The sequence below is a fragment of the Oncorhynchus mykiss genome, chromosome 25, assembly GCF_057628025.1.
Source record: "Oncorhynchus mykiss isolate SJ-2025 chromosome 25, ASM5762802v1, whole genome shotgun sequence".
NCBI classification, from domain to species: domain Eukaryota; kingdom Metazoa; phylum Chordata; class Actinopteri; order Salmoniformes; family Salmonidae; genus Oncorhynchus; species Oncorhynchus mykiss.
Window position 1 is genome coordinate 75869683 of NC_143046.1, and position 13554 is coordinate 75883236.

The following is a 13554-nucleotide window of genomic DNA, read 5'->3' on the forward strand; positions in this document are numbered from 1 at the left end:
AGACAACTTTGAGGTTCTTGACAAGTACTTTGGTCATGTGGTGAGTTCAGAGTCTTTTTGTTCACTACTTCAGCACATTCTGGCTGTATGCTAGATGTACTGCATGTCAACTATTCAACCACCTGTGCATAGCTCAGCATTTCAAAGGTCAGCTTTTTCTGGGACAAAAACACATTACTCTAAACTGAGCATTCCCCATTAGAGAAGCCAATACTTTACATTTAAGTTGTTTTCCATTGGCAGATGTATCTTTGGTTTGCTTAATGTATCTCTATTTTTCCTTTTGTATTGATGTGAATATTCTTGTAATTACAGGGCTCATCCGCAAAAGAGTCCTTGGTCTCAGCATGACTCCCTGTTAAAAATAAAGGTTAAATAACTACAATAAAAATAACCATGTAACTTCTTTGTTTTTCTCTCCTAACAGAGTGAATTGGATGTATCCTTTACAAATGATACGTTTTGTTATTAACCAGTTTGAGGAAATTCATTGAAACAGATGCTGGGGTTGTCTGCGTGTCCACCCCTCACATTAGGGGCTTGTCACGTGGCTAGCCGACTGTGCCATTCCAGGTCTGGCATTTAGTGCGGCACTGCACAGACTGATGAAGACAACCGTCATTGTCTGAGTCTTTTTCTCAGTGGGCAGTCAGACTTGCCGGGGTCAGACCAGTCATAAGAAGTGGAATGCAACTACAGTCGGTTGGATTTTTTAAAGTTGTTCAACCTGGCGAGACATGTTAATGCAGAGGTTAAATTCCATGACTGAAACTTAAGTCAATTCATCCTTTTACAGAAAGACAATCATTTTGTACATGTATTAAACTGTGAATTTGACATTTTCAATGTTTAATTGTTTTTCAAAGAATCCATGACTGAAATAATGTCACAGTAAACTTTGACCCCTCGAAGAGTAGCCAGGGTTAACAATAACATTTTTCTTACCAATGGAAAGGGCTCATTTGGGGAGGGGGTAAATGCCCTACTTTACACTGTGATAGGGAATTACATGTGTATTCATGTATTCAATGTTAGTGGAGACCAACAAGAACCGCATCCTGGCACCTCTACTAGCTCTGGACCAGATGTCTGAGGCTCATTGAGCAGTTGTTTGAACACGAAGACTGTCGGCCTTTGAAAAAGGGGACACATTAAATCATTTTGATAGCATGGACTTCATACTTGAATTTATCAACAACCCATTGTTATTAATATAGAATAGGGAGGTTTTAGACATCTGTAGTAATAGATTGACTAAGGTATCACACAAACCCTGTCTTGAATGTGCCTGGAATATGTAATTCAGGTCTTTTATTAAGTAAATAAACAAGACGTTTCATACTTTGCAAACATTTTAATTTTTTGGAGCATACACATTTGAAAATATCTGTTTACTTCAAATTGCAACTTGAGTTAAATAAATGTTTATAATATACAAAGAAAATACAAGGGAAAGCATAGCTTGCTTTTTTCTTTTTAAATGTGCCTTGCACACAGAACCAGTGTTTTTGTCTATAGCTTTATTGTAAAATTACACAAGAAATGCACTCAGGGACTTTGATCCTTATAGCAGGATAACAAACAATCAAAACATACATAACGAAAGAAAAACGAAGAGCAAAAATAATAAGCATGTGCATCATGATTGTATGCCGTAAGATTAAGTAAAAGGAGGGAAAAATGTAATCCTAATATTCAAACAATGCAGGCACTAGTAAAACTTAACCTGGTAAGGAAATGCCCAAACACACTACAGTTAGCGCTACAGAAGCAGATGCCCTTCTCCCCTCAGGTCACGCAGGGAAAGGAAGGGGGTTGACAGCCGGGTGGTGGAGAGATGGTGGCAATCTAAAAACCCTAAAATCTACAGAGAATGTACAGATGCTCACAGCCAGAGTATGAGAGAGAGTAAACACTGTAGACCATGAGGAAACTGTCTTCTAGTCGCTCAAGTCCTTCAAGCAGCAGTGTGCCCTGGGGAGGGAGGGAGCTGTAGTGGGTGGAGCGGAGGAAGGTGGGGGTGCCCCGGACCTTATCTGTATCAGTAGCTAGTTGAGCCAACATGGGACTGTTTTCCTAGAGTTCACAGGGGGAAAGGACGGAACAGGGGACATTTAAGGGAGGGTGGTTGGTGGGGTTGGGAGGGGAGGGGGGAGAGAGATCTATTTTTCTGCAACAAAACACAATAGGCTTCACCAGCAGGGGGGGTTTGTCAGTCAGAATGGGGCAGACAGGGCATGCTCAGTTGAGGTGGAAGCCCTTCTCCATGGTGGCAGCTAGGAGACGCTCTCTCATGATGTCTTCAGAGGAATACTCTGGCAGCTTCAGATAGTGTACACAAGTGTTAACAGAGGGATAGCTGGAGTCTGCCGCGTCCACCTATGGAAAGGAACAATTAGTTTAATTGCATTGCAGTCACCTTGCGGTAAACTATATACTGAACAAAACACGCAACAATTTCAAAGATTTTAGTTACAGTTCAAATAAGGAAATCAGTCAATTGAATAAATTCATTAGATCCTAATCTACGGATTTCACACGACTGGACCTCAGGATCTCATCACAGTATCTCTGTGCATTCAAATTGCCATTGATAAAATGCAATTGTGTTTGTTGTCCGTAGCTTAAACCTGCCCACACCGCAACCATGGGGCACTGTTCACAACGTTGACATGAGCAAACCGCTCGTCCACACGCCGCCATACACGTGGTTTCTGGTCATGAGGTAGGTTGGACGTACAGCCAAATTCTCTAAAATTACGTTGGAGACGGCTTATGGAAAAGAAATTAACAGAAATCTCTGGCAACATCTCTGGTGGACATTCCTGCAGTCAGCAAGACAATTGACACTCCCTCAACTTTTAGGGGCCTTTTATTGTCCCCAGCACAAGGTACACCTGTATAATGATCATGCTGTTTAATCAGCTTCTTGATATGCCAATCCTGTCAGGTTAATGGATTATCTTGGCAAAGTAGAAATGCTCACTAACAGGGATATAAACAAATGTGCAAATGTTTATTTCAGCTCATGAAACATGGGAACAACACTTTAGGGAAGGGAAAGGGGGATACCTAGTCAGTTGTACAACTGAATGCCTTAAACTGAAATGTGTCTAACGCATTTAACCCAACCCCTCTGAATCAGAGAGTTGCAGGGGGCTGCCTTAATCAACATCCACGTCTTCGGCGCCCGGGAAAAGTGGGTTAACTGCCTTGCTCATGGGCAGAACGGCAGATTTTTACCTCGTCAGCTCGGGGATTCGATCCAGCAGCTTTTCGGTTACTGGCCCAACACTCTGACCACTAGTTTGAACCCTGTCTATAATCCCAGAGGTATGAGTGGCAGACATTAGTGATGGAGGGGTAGTGTCATTCTTGGATGATAGGATAATATTATGTTTTAAAGATAAATAGAATACATTTAATATCAAACATTCCCCAAATTCCTACTGTCAGCATTTCTGAAACATGTCAAGATCATTAGGATGGCTTACTGTACTGCAAGGTTGACATAGTTTTCTAAACTCAGTAGTGATTTGCATCATCAAGAGCCCTTTCCTTACTTTTCGAACGATGGTGAGGCGTGGGTGCAGGTTTGCCAGACCGCCAGGGGGCAGAGTGGAGCATCCTGTGGTGAACTGGAGGAAGGCTTTCCTCTCGTCAGACGACATTCCACAAAGCACCCGCACAAAACGCAGGAACCCAGGACTGTGGAGAGGACAAGGGAACCGATGAAACCGTTAAAAGGACTCTCCAGCGAAATATGAAAACAACCAGCTGTTAGTTTATGAACTGGTACTTTAGTACACGCCTCATGTTCCTCCAGAAACAAAGGTCATTAAGTAAGTAAGTCATGTTCTGGTTATGTCAGTGACCTTGCCATTTGAGTCCCTTTTAAAACATGACTAACAGTCAATTCAAGGAGATCTAACGACAAATAAATGATTTCCAAGTTGGCCAAATGAAGTTCTATTCTACAAGCTGCAGTCGATGGAGGGTCATCATACCTGTCCCTAGTGTAGCCCAGCTTGGGCTCTGTGTAGTTCATGACATCCTCAGAGGTCCAGGATGGAGACTGGTTTCCACACAGAATCATCTGCACCTCCTTGTGACTGAAGGAGCTCAGCTTCTCCATGGGGAACACTCGGTTAAAGCCCTCTGAGAAAGGAACCGTTCATTTCATTACATCCAAAGTGTAGTGTAGGAAAATAAACTCATTTGTGATAACTAATGCTAAAGAGATACAATCTGCGAGTCATATTAATAGGCATACCTCTGAATGCCTCCATTTGTTTCTGGATGCCAGTGTGCATGCAGAAGTCAAACATGAGCTCCACGTACTCCTCAGCATTATCCATGGTCACCATCTGGATGGATAAACAGAGAGGGAAACAGGACAATTTCAGACAACTCATCTAACTAATACAACTCAGGTCAGAGCCAACAGTGGTGCTCTACCTACCTCGTCATCCGCATTGGGCTTCAGATCCACTGCTGAGAACCCATGCACTTTGGATGAGGGGCAAAACTGGAAATTCAATCTGAGAGAAAAGGGACTCAAAATTAACCATGTTGAATGATGAAATAATTATACAGCTGTCAAGATCAAATACTATATCAGCATCATGGGAAACTGACAAAAGAAAAGTGAACAAATTCAAAAGCGATTAATCATTGCCTACAAAACAATGTAATTAGCAAAAATGTCATTCCAGTTCAGGATATTATCCACTGAATGCCTGACTAATTTAAGAAGCTCAGTAAGAGTGGTGGTAGTAGCTGTGCTCACCCCAGGTCCTCTACACTAAGTGGGGGTCCAGAGCCCAAGGGGTTCTTCAGCATGAGGTCCTGCAGCCTAGTGTTCTTTTCATCCTCAGACTGACTGTTGTTCCCCAAGATCAGCCTCCTCTTCACCGCCAGCTCCTTCATCTCTTTCAGGAACTTGGCCCGGTGGGAGTTGACCCGCTCAAAGTCCTCCCAGGTCAGGATGCCGTGGTACCAGGCCGGGGGCTTGGGTTTAGGGGGGTCCAGGATGAACTCGGACTTGGAGTCCTCGTCAAAGCTGCCGACAGAATAGGTGTCTAGGCTCTCCTCGGTAGACGCCTCCGACTGGATCTCTGAGAAGTGGTGGTGCTGCTCGGTGGGATCGAGGAGGAGAGGGCCCCCACGGGAGGCGTACAGCAGCTTGGACATGTTGCTCTTGATGTCACCCATACAGAGCAACTTGAAGAAGGGTCGTGAGATGGGAAGGTCCACCAGGCGGTTGTCCTGAATGCACTTGGCCAGGAAGACCCCCAAGAAGAGGAAGAGTTTGCTGAGGCGCTCCAGCTCGTCACTATCCTGGGGGAATGGGGCTGGGAACAGGCCGCAGGAGCGCTGGACATAGTAACCTGGAGGTTTCAGACCCCCACCCAGATCCACCTGATAGTACACAACACACAGTCAATAAGAAGCAGGACATTTTCATTGACATGACCTTAACCCAAAAATATTAATTAAAAGGTGACACTGACATGGTTCAAATATTACCGTTTAGATCTACATTTTAATAATGTGACAGTGAAGCAGCACTTACCTGGCGAGACTCATCGTCTGGGAAGTCATCATCACAGAGCCATATACCCAGGGATGCCCTCTGGAACTCAGCTGCCACCAGAGCATAGAACTCCAGTGTGGGACCCAGGCCTGTACCCTCCTCCCCCTGGAATTCAACCTGGGGAGAGAGAGACTGGTCATTCGCTACGACCTCTCATAACCAGTCACTATGACCTCTTGTGGCCATGCCATTCAAAGAAATAGGGGAAGACATTACCAAGTTGGAAAAAACAGGTGTACAGTAAGATTACAAAATGTATGCCTATGAATTGGATGAATGAGTACATATTTCACACCATTTAGCATGACATGGACCACTTATTCATGGGTACCAATGATAATCAATAATCCCTTCACACAGACTCTCCAATGAGCATGCATGTTAGTCCAGGAGTACAATTAATCTGGTTTAAATCAGGCGTGGTGTTTTACTTCCAAAACAGATTTCCTGTCAGCGTGGATCTGCATGACGCTCTCAGCCCACTCCATCATCTGGTCTCTGCGGGGGACCTTGACTCTCTCATGTTTGAGCCGGCCCACCCTGAACTCCCCAGGGTCGTCTCTCCGCACCGTGGTGGAGGGCCGCGAGCGCTCCATGGTCGCCTCCCGCCGGTTCTGCAGCCACACTACCGCCCTGAGTTGCACCGACAATACAGTACGAAGTCAATGAAATTAACAGCAATAATTGGCCCTGTAATATGCGAGAGCTGTATTAGTTTGTTATTCAATGCTATATAAACAAAGACATGAAATGGGTGTGGATGTGAGAAGACGTTGCACCAGTTTCTGGAGTACACACCCCTTTTGTTTAAACATCAAGCAGCACTAACCTGGAGGCTCCAAACGCAGTGCAGGTGAAGTAGAGCTGCCGGGTCTCGAACGGGATGAGGAAAGGACACTTGCTGGTAAGCTGCTCACACCATTCTGGGAGGGCCCCGCTGGCCAGGGCCAGAGGCTCCTCAATCTGCTGGAGAATCTTCGTTGTGACTTTCTTGCTGGTGAATTCCTCGGGCGATGCATTGAATTGGAGGTCCTCTACATATGGTAAAAAACAGTTGATCAACAACATGTGTTATTAAGAACACCAAAAAGTAACATTTTCACTGCAAGAGGACGATAAAATAAGGTAGCATATTATCTTCAGGTGATATGTGATGGGGAGGGGGGTCTGAGGTGGTATTAGGTGTGTATCTGTACCTTCCTGGAAGGTGCGTGTGTGGGCGTGGGGGTCTCCTCCGATGATGAAGAGGATGCGGAGCAGCTGGAGCACATCCTCCACACCGCAGGCACTCTGGCTAGAGCCAGCCTTGGCCTGGGCCTGCTCACTAGCCACACTCAGGATGTCACAGGTCTGCATGGCACCCAGAGACCCAGGGCTCAGGCCCCCCGACCTGCACCCATGCTCACAAAAGTCCTGCAAGCAATCATATGGACCGTGGTTTAAACCTGATGTTTCCTCAGCTACCTGACTCTATGAACTCTCTGATTAACAGCGAAGACAGTAGCATAAAACTGGACATGGCTATTTTGCTGCACATACATCCAGTTACTGCATTCTCACAATCATTATGTTCGCACAGCAAAATAATGAAAGGGAACAGATTCACTATGTAAATCATGGTAATGCATAATTTACAGAACAGCCACAAGCCATTTGGATAAAGTTAAGAGAAGAGCAAAAACTGTCTAACAAGTGGCTAGACAAATGACAGTCAAGCAAGAAGGAAAACAATATATCAAAACAGAGAAGGGAAAATAAATAGATACATAGACAGATAAGCAACATCTTGATGCCGGTCTATACCTTGTATGCAGCTATGAGCTGAGAACAATTTCTGTTTTTCCTAATACTTTTATTAGTGCCGGTTAATTTCCAGTGGCGCAGGAAAGAGGAGTCTGCATTCTTCTGCATGTAGGTTATCAAGTCATTCTTTGGTAATTCATCAGTGCCAAGGTATTGCTCCACATGCTCTACAGACCAGCAACCCTACAACAGGAAGAACCAAATGTTGGTCTTTCCTGATTGTAAAGTCTCAAGGAAAATAGACATGCATTACAGTAGGTTGGTTTAACCACTAAAAAGAGACCCATGCAGTTACTCTAGTTACATTATAAATAATAGGGTTTTAAGTCACAGTATCCTTGCTGCTTTAAAGGTTAGTGAGATAGGTCTGTCTTAGTCTCGAAAACCCGACCCTAGGCAACAATGACTAGGGTCTGGTTTCAATAACAGACTTTTTTGGCAACTTTGATAAGAGAAAAAAAATGTTCCTTGTTCCGGAGTGGGTCCTCTTCAGATTGACAACTCTCCCAACAAATCACGATGCAGACATTCCAGAATGTTGCAATTCAAAACCAAAGTTCAGGCAAAATCTTTGCAGTGGTTTATTGAAGATAGCCACTTGCGAAAAGCACTCAGTGATCTCAATCTTGCCAGCTACTGTTTAGTATTTTATTCAAGCGGATAAGGTAGTGATGTGGGCAGGGACGCAGTTCCTCTACACCATAAAGAGTCACTGTTGCCTAGGTCAGGTTTTCGAGACTAGGTCTGTTTAATTATCCAGGAGGAGCATTTCGCCACACATTGAAAACAGCCACAAAAAAATCACAGCAAAGATTTAAAAAATGGGCAGAAGACGGGGGGGGAGGTGTGAAACTTGTTAATTACCATTTTTCTGCTTTCCTTCTCTTTGTCCGAATCCTTCAATTCTCTGTACATTATCCTGCAAAACAAAGTAAAAATGGAGATCTGCCATTAATTCCAGCTACTTTCAGTTTAGGTTTCATCATAGCGTCAAGTTAGAATCCTGATGAAAAACTAAACACCCAAACAAACTAGCATCCTGCCTGGCAGACTTACGTGTATGTGGGTTCCCAGATCCGGCGTAGTTTATCTGATTTGATGCTCCCGTTGCAGGAGACCTGTAGAAGCTTCTGGACATAGTAAAAGATAGTACCCTTGTAGTTGGAGAGGGGTAGTTCAACTTCTCGGGTGGTTCCAAGCCCTGCCACTTTGAGGATGAGGGCGAGGTGGGGGGAGGGGGCACACTCAACCTCTTCCTGGACTTCAGAGCGAGGTGTACCTGCAAGGACAAGGAAAAACATGAGGAAAGAGCTCACCACTATTCCCTAGGGTGCAATTGAAGTAGGTGTGAAAGACTTGCCATTTGTCTAGTAATCATGTACAATCCAAGTCCATCCACAGATGGATATTGAACTGAACTGTGTCGTGTTTGTGTACCTGGGGGAGGGATCTCCAGGTCTGTGGTCTGCTGGACATTGGTCCGGCCTGGCCTGGGGTCAAACGCCGGGACTAAAGCAGAGAACTGCCTTTTGAGGACAAAGTCATCGTCCCAGGTTCTACGCCGACCCCCTTTGGTTTCATACTCTTCCTCTTCCTGATAAAACAGGACATGAACAGCCCTTAGTTCTCTGGGAGTGGCAGGCAAGGTATTACACACAACACAAACATGCAACACAGATCGACGTTTACAGGAGAAACAAAACTTTCATAAAAACAAGGTCACATACATTTAGTCACACATTTCACATTCGAAATTGACAAGAACTTAAACTGAAATAGGGAGGTTTTCAGGCAATCCTTTTTTTTACGAGGGTGCAATCATGCAATCGACAAGTACACTTTATATGAATAGAAACTGCAACAGATTTTTACCCTATTAAAATGAATGTGGAAACCAAGGTTTACCCTGGACCGTACCAAAACTTCCTCATACTCTTGGTCTTCCTGATTGTCATCCTCGTTCTCATCATCATCATCATCAGGCTCAGGCAGATCCTCCTCATCATCTAACTCAGCCAATAGCGTGTTAGCACGACAGCTGTCCAGGAAGTCTGCAGGGAGAGGTGGTGAGATCTCACTAGAAACAACTTGAGCATAATGCACTTCATATAGAGTCAGAAAGCGCTAGCCAAATATACGAGGAGGACACTGATGAGTCAAGAAGTGTGAAACGACAAGATGGAAGTTAGGCAGTAGAAACACGTATGTGTTAAATGAAGAAGCGGAGGAGTAGTGGAGGAGGATAGGAGAGATGTATAATATAGGAATAATAGTAAGTCTAGTATAGCCTACCATAAAGGGAAAACTCAGCATCCTGACCAGTGTCACTCTCACTAGACGTAGAGGTCAGGCTGGTCGTCAGAGTGTTACTGAGCAACTGGCCAACCGACAAACCTGTGGTTGCCGTGGCTACATTATTGCTGCTGGTTACTATGGATGTGGACATTGTAACAGTTGAGGTGGTACCAGTGGTGGTGAGGTTAGGAAAGCTCTGTGCACCCATGAGAGGAGAAGCTGCAAACAAAAACCCAAAATGCAATTAGTTCAAAACCAGAAAAAGAAGCAGGTATTATTTTGGTTCCAGTTCAAACTGAATGCTGGTTGCTCTTCTACCACTACACATGCTTGTCACATTCAAGCCTCAGTCAGCACCTTCTGACCACTGGAAGTCATGTTTTGAGTTTAAAAAAAAACTGTGCATCTTACTTTTAAAGGTTAACATTAGAAAATAATGCACTGATCACCGCTCACTTTACACAAGGATGACGCAAAAATGTAATTCGAAAATGCCAGTAATAGTCTGTCAGCAATGCAATAATATGGTTGATTCTCCTTGGTTTAATGAAATAGCCTAATATTAGAACAAAGAAAACCAGAAAAAAACTGCAGCACAAAAGCAAGAACACCATTCAGATATGTGTAGTCAGTATTTCTTCTTCTTGGCTAGATGAGTGTCTGTCCTGTTTCTTCCCTTTGTGTGGTGATCAAGAGTCAGATTAGCAATCATATCAACATTGAACACAATCTACAATTTTACATTGCCAGGACAAAATGTTGTTGACTACTACTCCAGGTTAATGTAAAAATTGTATAACTTAACTGTACAAGCTGAAGCTAAACTCTATAAAACTAAACTCTAAACCAAAGCTACAAGGCTCCTTCTATAAAGTCATGCCAATAATGTCAAGTGAGCTGGCAGGACAGTGGTCCCTTTATGTGCACTGAAGGCTGAGGGCTGCATGTATCCCTGGCCTGCAGACAGTAGAGGCTGAATACTCACTGGCAGCGCTCATGACGTTTCGTCCCAGTGTGTTGGTGTTGTTGTCGCTGCTGCTGCGGCTCAGGTTCATGTTGTTGGTGGCATTGGTGCGGGACATGTTAGGAGCTCGCCGCACAAATGACTCCATGAGGCTGGCCTCTCGTGATGACAGGTTAGGCACGCTGGCGCTTGAGCTCATGGGAGCACCGGCCGCCAGCAGAGAGCTGACGGACAGACGGGCGCTGGCCACGGAACATAGAGGTCTCTGGGAAGCAGCCTCCTTACTGGAGGACTCCGACACGGAGCTGACGTCAGGCGAGCTGACGCTGACTAGTGCCATGGAGATGGCCGTGGCATCTGCCGCCGCTTGCCTGTCCGTGCCCGCTTTCCGCTCGCCTCCCTCCTCCGCGGTTATCGTGCTGGTGCTGGAGGCGGATCCGGCCTCAGACAGCACCACAATGGGTTCTTGGCCCTCTGACCCAGGGATGCCACCACCAGCCCCTAGTAACCCCCCCTGCTCCAGCAGGCTATCGGCCCGACGCTCTACCTTGGTGGAGCTGAGACTGATATCACTGCTGCTGGCCACGCTACACACCGAGCTGCTACTGCCCTTCCGGCTGGAGGAGCTGGCCCCTGCAGCAGAGGAGGAGCCGCCCTTGTCCGGACAGTTATTTTTCACCAGGCTGCTCCAGGACTGCGCTGTGCCTGAAACAGTGGATGAGACAGGTTTGGGTGACGGCGCAGACTCAGGGTCGTACCCTGGCGCAAGCTTGAGGTCAAATTTTCCTTCAGCACCCATACGATAAGAGTTTGAGCCACCAGCATCCCAGGTGACATCAATCCAGCCTGGAAAAGGATATGAATGTAGTGAGACCCAGCAGAGAGCAAGTCAAGACAGCAGTTCTGCTCAACACTGGACCAGATAACCATGTTTGTGACGTTGTCTACAGGTGGGCTGAATACAGATTCAGACTAGATCCATTACTCACCATCAGTATACAATTCTATGCAGCTATACTGAAGCTGATACAATTGGTTTTACTATTCAGCACAATGCTAAGTCAAATTGAGATACTGGATGTCCTGATGAAACTGTATGGTCTAGTACTCTGGTCCAGGTGAAGCAGTCAGATAGAAATCATGAGTTACAGAAAATGACAAAGCAAGGTAGAATTTAGCAAATGCAAAGCTGAAAGCCACTTGAGAAAAAGGAACTGAATAATATCGTTGTCAATGTAAATATAAAAAAATTGCAATGGAGCCCATTCAGAGCTTGCAAATTGTAACATCAACATGCACTCAGCTGACTGATGGAGACAATTAGTCAAAAAGTATTTAAAAACACACTGGAAACATGGCTGCCCAGAGATTTAACAGATAGCGACGGAGGAAATGATTGTACAAGTATGAAAAGGTTACCTGATAAGTTGGGGGAGAGGGGGGAGGGTTGCACTTCAAAATATCAAACTAATAACAAAAAGGGTATAATGGTAGTGACAGTTTGCAAGTTTAGTCAAATACGTAAATGATAATGGGAGCTGTTTTAAGACGTTTGGCATACAGAGATAGACATGTAATCCTTTACACGCCCCTTGTATTTAATAATAATACAAAATAAAATGTTAAAAATAAAATAATGCGGTAGGAGAGCAATAGGAGGATGAGCATCACGTAATGCAGTCTAGTCACACAGCAGTAGCACTGACTCAGATCAACAACTACGCTGCTCTGTAGTCAGCCTCTACAGTTAGTGCATTTCAAGGTAATTATTTATCCTTCATTAACAAAGCATGGCCTTATTTGCCAATGGGGACAAAGAGGAAGTAGGCCTATAGTGTGAGGTCAGAAGCAGTAGGTTAACTAATAGGCCTATAGTGTGAGGTCAGAAGCAGTAGGTTAACTAATAGGCCTATAGTGTGAGGTCAGAAGCAGTAGGTTAAGTAATAGGGCTATAGTATAAGGTCAGAAGCAGTAGGTTAACTAATAGGCCTATAGTGTGAGGTCAGAAGCAGTAGGTTAAGTAATAGGGCTATAGTATAAGGTCAGAAGCAGTAGGTTAACTAATAGGCCTATAGTGTGAGGTCAGAAGCAGTAGGTTAACTAATAGGCCTATAGTGTGAGGTCAGAAGCAGTAGGTTAACTAATAGGCCTATAGTGTAAGGTCATTTTCGCATTCGCGAAAAAAGCACTGTCGTTGCACCAATGTGTACCTAACCATAAACATCAATGCCTTTCTTTAAAATCAATACACAAGTATATATTTTTAAACCTGCATATTTAGTTATTTATTGCCTGATAACATGCATTTCTTTTAAACTAGGGAAATTGTGTCACTTCTCTTGCGTTCTGTACAAGCAGTCAGGCTATATGCAGCAGTTTGGGCCACCTGGCTCGTTGCGAACTGTGTGAAGACCATTTCTTCCTAACAAACACCGTAATTCACTTGCCAGAATTTTACATGATTATGACGTAACAGCAATATTTAGACTTAGGGTTGCCGCCGTTCGATAACGTTTTGTTTTCGAAATGATAGTTTCCGGATTTTACCATATTAATGACCTAAGGCTCGTATTTCTGTGTGTTTATTATATTATAATTAAGTCTATGATTTGATAGAGCAGTCTGACTGAGCGGTGGTAGGCAGCAGCAGGCTCGTAAGCATTAATTCAAACTGCACTTTACTGTGTTGGCCAGCAGTTCTTCTCTGTGCTTCAAGCATTGCGCTGTTTATGACTTCAAGCCTATCAACTCCCAAGATTAGGCTGGCAATACTATAGTGCCTATAAGAACATCCAACAGTCAAAGGTATATGAAATACAAATGGTATAGAGAGAAATAGTCCTATAATTCCTATAATAACTACAAACTAAAAAAACTTCTTACCTGGGAATATTGA

General features: G+C 44.3%; 1 protein-coding gene across 15 annotated transcripts in view; it reads right to left on the bottom strand.

Moving 5' to 3' along the window:
- Positions 1-1339: 1339 nt before the first annotated feature.
- Positions 1340-13554, bottom strand: part of LOC110505770 (E3 ubiquitin-protein ligase HECTD1) — a 37733-nt gene continuing 25518 nt past the window's right edge. The window contains exons 25-41 of one of the 15 annotated variants that reach the window (XM_090221099.1): positions 10680-11363; positions 9692-9913; positions 9317-9450; positions 8837-8993; positions 8456-8678; positions 8264-8318; positions 7400-7582; positions 6793-7009; positions 6426-6630; positions 6028-6229; positions 5576-5713; positions 4790-5421; positions 4463-4541; positions 4274-4367; positions 4008-4158; positions 3564-3708; positions 1340-2379 (exon numbers count right to left, since the gene is read on the bottom strand). In XM_090221099.1, coding sequence (XP_090077225.1) covers positions 2242-2379; positions 3564-3708; positions 4008-4158; positions 4274-4367; positions 4463-4541; positions 4790-5421; positions 5576-5713; positions 6028-6229; positions 6426-6630; positions 6793-7009; positions 7400-7582; positions 8264-8318; positions 8456-8678; positions 8837-8993; positions 9317-9450; positions 9692-9913; positions 10680-11363 — 3659 coding nt within the window. In that variant the 3' untranslated portion in view covers positions 1340-2241. Of the gene's footprint in view, positions 2380-3563; positions 3709-4007; positions 4159-4273; positions 4368-4462; positions 4542-4789; positions 5422-5575; positions 5714-6027; positions 6230-6425; positions 6631-6792; positions 7010-7399; positions 7583-8263; positions 8319-8455; positions 8679-8836; positions 8994-9271; positions 9451-9691; positions 9914-10679; positions 11505-13554 lie in introns of all 15 variants that reach the window. The other 14 variants (XM_021585201.3, XM_021585200.3, XM_021585199.3 and 11 more) reach the window with 14 other exon arrangements.